Genomic DNA, 6,719 nt, shown 5'->3' on the forward strand with positions numbered 1-6,719 from the left:
ATGCAGACTCCCCCAAGCAAACCCCAGAGGCTGGTGCAGAGTTTACTCTTTAGCGCTTCACAGGGGAACTTCCTGTCACCAACAAGTCCCCTCCTGACTCCCTCTTCTTCTTCCTTTGGTTTTGATATTAACATTAGTCGCATATTCTGAGGTTTGGGCTTTTTCCTATTCAAGCAGGCTAACTGAAACAGTTCATTTTTTCTTTTTTACGAATTGAAAATCTATCCCAGGATCATTGATTCTGAGAAAGAGAAGGCAAGAGAAACCTGGGGGTCACCCAGCCTGGCCTCCAAGTGCAGGACTTGTCTCTGTGGAAACCCCCGAGGGAAGGGCCCCGGTCTCTGCTGGAATGCTTCCAGGGTGGAGAACGCCCTCCTTCTGAGGGGGTCCACACCCCCACCATCCGCTCAATCAGGGGTGACTGTCGCAGCTCCAGGTCCAGAGCCCTCATTTTGCCCCCTGCGATTCCCAGATGCCGGCCCGACATTTGCCAATGAGGCCAGAAACTCTAAACTGTGCTGGTAACGAGAAAGGGAAGCCCCCATCTGGTAATTCATGCCTTGCCAGCACAAGGTACCCGGGATCGGGAATTTTCCTGAGCGTGGTCTCAGACTAGGCTGCAGCCAGGACCAGACGCTAAGAGTCTGTGTTGATCCCTGTCTCTCTTCTGGTATTTAAAGATGTAGGGAGACTCGAAGACGCTCAAAACAGACTTGCTATCAAACGGCTCATCAAAGAGATTGGGGAGCCCCGCAATTACGGCCTAACAGACGAAGAAAAGGCCGAAGAGGAGCGGAAGGCTGCGGAGGAGCAGCTGGCCAGGGAGGCCTTGGAGGAAGCAGAGCGAGAGCAGCAGGAGGCGGTGGAGACAGCCGAGAGGACGGCTCGCTGGGAGGAGTGGGTGAGAGGGAGTGTGTGTGGCTCTAACCTGGTCAGCCTCACTCCACCCTTCTTCTCCAAATCACTGACTCTTACTTTTTTTCTCTCTCTCTTTTTAGGGGGGCACACCTTCACTTAGGGAAGTTCCTGGGCTAGGGGTCACATCAGAGCTGCAGCTACCAGCCTACACCACAGCGATGGCAGCTGTGTCTGTGACCTAGGCCGCAGGTTGCTGCAACGCCGCATCCTTAACCCCCTGAGAGAGGCTGGGGATCAAACCCCAATGCCGGGCTCTTGGCCAGCTGAGCCACTCTGGGAAATCCAAATCACTGACTCTTACCTATTCCGCCTCCTCAAACAGGACTCGCATCCCCTGCAGGGCTCCACTTCTTCTGACCAGGGTGCCAGAATTACGTGCTACCTTCTGGCTGGTCTCCCCAGCGCTGCCCTGCCCACCTCCAATCTGTTCCCCTGCTGCCGCCAGATATCCTTCTAAAATACAGATCCTCATAAAAAATTTTATAAAATCTAAAAATCAAAATAAATAAATAAAATGCAGATCCTCCATGGCCATTCTCTGTTTAAACTCCTCACGTGTCACTGGCTCGCCATGCGGTACACTAGAAAAAAAAAATTGTATTGGGGAAATAACAATTAAAAAAAATAACAATAAAAAAACCTCCTCACAGGTGGCCTATCACCGTTAGACAAGAGTCCAAACTCCCTATTGCGGCCCCCGAAGTCCTCCGTGACCTGCCTGTTTCTAATATTTCCCGGAGCATCCACGCATCCCGCCACCTGTTGCAACGAACTTCCTCACTTGCTCGGTCTCTGCTAAGTTATCTTCCCCATGAGGGCTTTCAACCCTTGCCCATCTGCACAGCAAGTCATACCCTTCCATGATTTAAAATTTCCCTGCTTGCCCTTATAGTATCTACCGTACCGTATCTTTTTAATCTTTATCTCGTTTATTGTCTTTTACCTGCATAGAATTTAAATTACACGAGGACGGATATTTTGGTCTGTGTTGTGCACCACCATATTCGCAAAGCTGAAATAGTGCTTGGCATGTAACAGACACTCGACAAACATTTGTGAAGGGAGGGAAGGAAGGAGGGAGGGGAGGGAGGAAAGAATCTCTTAGGCAAAGATCTTTGGGTGCCGGATTATCTCCTTAGGGTAAATTCCTAAGGTTTGCCAGTCAGGGTTTAATTTGGGGTCCATATTTATTTATTTCATTATTATTATTATTTGCCTGTTAGGGCCACACCTGCAGCACATGGAAGTTCCCAGGCTAGGAGTCGAATCTGAGCTGTAGCTGCCAGCCTACACCACAGCCACAGCAATGTGGGATCTGAGCCTAGTCTGTGACCTACACCACAGCTCACAGCAACGGCAGATCCTTAACCCACTGGGCGAGGTCAGGGATCGAACCAGCATCCTCATGGTACTAGTCAGATTCATTTGCTCTGCTCTACAACAGCAAGTCCTGGGTACGTATTTCTCAACTACCCTTCAGCAGGGGCAAAGTCCACATGAGGTCTACCAGTGCCTTTTCCTACACTTCCTCCAAACCTGCTTTCTCACCTGTGCTCACACCTGCCAAGCTGATAAACAAAAAACAATGTCCACGTCTCTGATCTCAAACTTAAGAACTTATTAGTTAGGCAGGTAGATTTCTTCTTAATGATACACAGTTTCTCCCTGCTGATGTTTGGGTTCTTGTGTATCTTTTACTTCTGATTTTGTAAAAGCAACCCCTGAGTGGGGGGAGGTGGGGGAGGGATGGACTGGGAGGCTGGGCTTAGCTGATGCAAACTGTTATTTATAGAATGGATAAACAACAGGTCCTCCTCTAAGGACAGGGAACTAAATTCAAAATCCTGAGATAGGGAGTTCCTGACGTGGTGCAGTGGAAACGAATCAGACTAGTATCTGTGAGGATATGGGTTGAGTACCTTGGCCTTGCTCAGTGGATTAAGGGTCTGGCATTGCTGTGAGCTGCAGTGTAGGTCACAGACGGGGCTTGGATCCAGCGTGGCTGTGGCTGTGGTGCAGGCCAGCAGCTGTAGATCCAATTTGACCCCTAGCCTGGGAACTTCCATATGCTGCAGGTGTGGCCCTGAAAAGCAACATAAGGAAATAAATAAAAAAATAATAACATCCTGAGATTAACCAATGGAAAAGAATATTTAAAAAATAACGTATCTATATGTGTGTGTGTATATATATATATATGCAGATGTGCATATTTATGTATAACTGAAACACTGTGCTGTATAGCAGAAATTAACACAACAGTGTAAATCAAGGAAGGCGGGAGAATAGCAGTGCTCATAGAAAGCTAGAAGTCGTGCCAGTTGACGATCGACTAGACATGGTGCGGGTCGGCCTGCTGGGGACGATCCGGTGCGTGAGCTGGGTGGTGCAGACGGGCCGGTGTTGCTGTGGCTCGGCGGGCCAGGGCTAAGCTTGATCCCCTAGCTGGCTCCATACGCACGGAGCAGCCAAAAAACAACAACAACAACAAAAAAAAAAAAAAAAAAAAAAAAAAAAGAAGGTACTGTCTGACGGGCGGGTGCTAGTCCTTGCTCAGCACAGGCCTTGCTCCCCCAGGACTAATGATCCCAGCTCTTCTTCGAGAGATCGCCGTCTCAGCCTAGCGGATTAGATAGGACTTAAGCCCATCGATTCTGCCCACCTCCTGGCCATGGACGCCAGTGTGGCCAAAAATTTTAAAAATTAAAAAGCTCGGATATTACAGGCGTGCACACTCTTTTCTAGGCACTGTCTACTACACTTCAATTGAAAACCACCACCACCACCTCATAAGGTAGTTGAAAGAAGCAGGGATGGCCTGGGGGACAGCAGTCGCCCGAGGTGTGCTTCTGAATGCAGATCCCTCTCTTTGTAGGTATACGGCCGTGACGTAGCTCCTCTCTGTGTCCCATTTTCTCCATCTGTAAAATGAGGATGATGGTGGCACCCGCTTCACAGCGTCACTGTAGTGATTAAAGAAATAATATATGTACAAATATGTGGACAGTGCCTAGAAAAGAGTGTGCACGCCTGTAATATCCGAGCTTTTTAATTTTTAAAATTTTTTGGCCACACTGGTGTCCATGGCCAGGAGGTGGGCAGAATCGATGGGCTTAAATCCTATCTAATCTGCTAGGCTGAGACGGGCGATCTCTCGAAGAAGAGCTGGGATCATTAGTCCTGGGGGAGCAAGGCCTGTGCTGAGCAAGGACTAGCACCCGCCCGTCAGACCAGTACCTTCTAGGCTTCCTATGAGCACTGCTGCAGCCCTTTCTCCCTCCCTTCCTTCCTTCTTTCTTCCCTCCCTCCTTCCTTCCTTCCTTCCTTTCTTCTTTCACTTTGCTACATCTGGGCAGCTACAAATTATTTTGGTTTAAGAAGTGAGGTAGGGGAGTTCCCGTCGTGGCTCATCAGAAACGAATCTGACTAGTAACCACGAAGACACAGGTTCGATCCCTGGACTTGCTCAGTGGGTTAAGGATCTGGCCATGAGCTGGCATGTAGGCCACAGACACCATTCAGATCTGGTGTGGCTGTGGCATAGGCCGGTGGCGACAGCTCCGATTCGATCCCTAGCCTGGGAACTTCCATATGCTGTGGTGTGGCCCTAAAAAGACCAAAAAAATATAAAAAATGCAAGTAAGGTAGGGATCCATTTTCTAAATGACGGGGCAGTTATCATACCACCATTTACGTTTTTCTCTGCTGATTGGAAATGCCATCTTTTTCATACGTGATGAGCATTTGCAGCAGTACCTACTTCTAGTGTACTCTGGACTGAATTGTATGGAAGTGTTCACTGCCTTTTCTGTCTATTTACCCCACCCCCCCAATGTTCTATTCGTAGAATAAAAGACTAGAAGAAGTGAAAAGAGAAGAAAGAGAATTATTGGAGGCTCAGTCTATTCCCTTGAGAAACTATTTAATGACCTACGTTATGCCGACGCTTATGCAGGGTCTCAACGAGTGTTGTAAGGTTAGACCCGATGATCCTGTTGATTTTCTGGTAAGAGAATTAAGTTGTTATTGTTGTTGTTTGTATTTTATTTCCTTTTTATTTTTTAGTTTTTGGTCTTTTTAGGGCCGCACCTGAAGCATATGGAATTTCTCAGGCTAGGGGTCAAATTGCAACTGTAACCGCTGGCAAACGCCACAGCCACAGCAAAGCCAGACCTAAGCCGCATCTGTGACCTACATTACAGCTCATGGCTATGCTGGATCCCTAACCCACTGGACGAGGCTAGGGATCAAACCTGTGTCCTCATGGATACTAGTCGGATTCGTTTCCACTGCGCCACAGTGGGAACTCCTTGTTGTTTTTAAATGTCAATTTGAAAATAAGATTTGCCTGAATCTAAATGGAAAGCCCATTGAGATAGAGAAATTTTGTGGCTGGTTATTTGGGAAATAGTTTCTTACACCTTCACAGTTTATAATAAGATTTTTATTTATTTATTTATTTTAATCTTTTTGCTATTTCTTGGGCCGCTCCTACGGCATATGGAGGTTCCCAGGCTAGGGGTCTAATCGGAGCTGTAGCCACCAGCCTGCACCTGAGCCACAGCAACGTGGAATCTGAGCCGCGTTTGCAACCTACACCACAGCTCACAGCAACGCCGGATCCTTAACCCACTGAGCAAGGGCAGGGACCGAACCCGCAACCTCATGGTTCCTAGTTGGATTCGTTAACCACTGAGCCACGGCGGGAACTCCTATAATAAGATTTTTATTAATTATTATCAAGTAAACATGAATAATACAAATATATGTCTAATAAATATCTTGTAGTATCTTCTAAACTGTTCATTTTTAAATTTTTTTCACTTTTTCATTTTTTTGAAGTTTTATTGAAGTGGAGTCGATTTACAGTGTTGTGATCATTTCTGCTGAACAACAAAGTGGTTCAGTTACACATCCATCCTTCTTCAGATTCTTTTCCCACACAGATGATCACAGAATATCAGGTAGCGTTCCCTGTGCTATACAGCAGGTCCCCATTGGCCAGTCATTCCGTATTCCTCGATATATATATATTTTTTTTGCCATTTCTTGGGCCACTCCCGAGGCATATGGAGGTTCCCAGGCTAGGGGTCGAATAGGAGCTGTAGCTGCCGGCCTACGCCAGAGCCACAGCAACACGGGATCCAAGCCACGTCTGCAACCTACACCACAGCTATTGGCAACGCCAGATCCTTAACCCACTGAGCAAGGACAGGGACTGAACCCATAACCTCATGGTTCCTAGTCAGATTCGTTAACCACTGAGCCACGATGGGAACTCCCGTATACCTCAATATTGACTTGTCTTTCTTTCTTTCAATTGTAGGCAGAGTATCTTTTCAAGAACAATCCTGAAACTCAGTGAAACTTTAAAGATTGCATGCCATGTACTTTTACAGAGGTGGAGATGAGTTTAACATTGTAATCTGAAAAATTGCTTTAAAAATGTTTTTTGTAGTTTTGGGGAAATTCTTTCTTTCTTCCTGCAAAGAAATATTTTATTAAGTAGAATCATCATAAAAAGCTCTATGGCAATGAGCTACTGCATCACTAAAAGCATATTTTGAGAGGTAAATTGTTAAGGTATCTGTGCATAGCTTATGGGGTAAATACTGATTTAATATTTCATTCTTAGTCTAAGTATTCTGCACACTAATACTTAGAGTAACTTAATTTATAGCATGAGGGAAATCAGACTATGTATTATTCTAACATGTATGCTAATGAATTTATGTGGTTTGTTATGGCCCATTTGTGCTGGAAATGGAAATAAATTAGAACTGTTTATGCTTTATGAGTCA

The 6,719-nt window shown here is 46.2% G+C and overlaps 1 protein-coding gene across 4 annotated transcripts in view; it reads left to right on the top strand.

The window, feature by feature from the left end:
• AK7 (adenylate kinase 7) overlaps positions 1-6,719 on the top strand; it is a 57,457-nt gene extending 50,738 nt beyond the window's left edge. For 2 of the 4 annotated variants that reach the window (XM_021099676.1, XM_021099675.1), the window contains exons 16-18: positions 681-901; positions 4,766-4,924; positions 6,245-6,719. In XM_021099676.1, the coding sequence (XP_020955335.1) occupies positions 681-901; positions 4,766-4,924; positions 6,245-6,283 (419 nt within the window). In that variant the 3' untranslated portion in view covers positions 6,284-6,719. Of the gene's footprint in view, positions 1-680; positions 902-998; positions 1,445-4,765; positions 4,925-6,244 lie in introns of those variants that run through there. The other 2 variants (XM_021099677.1, XM_021099678.1) reach the window with 2 other exon arrangements.

Source organism: Sus scrofa, chromosome 7 (genome assembly GCF_000003025.6).
Source record: "Sus scrofa isolate TJ Tabasco breed Duroc chromosome 7, Sscrofa11.1, whole genome shotgun sequence".
In the NCBI taxonomy this organism is placed as follows: domain Eukaryota; kingdom Metazoa; phylum Chordata; class Mammalia; order Artiodactyla; family Suidae; genus Sus; species Sus scrofa.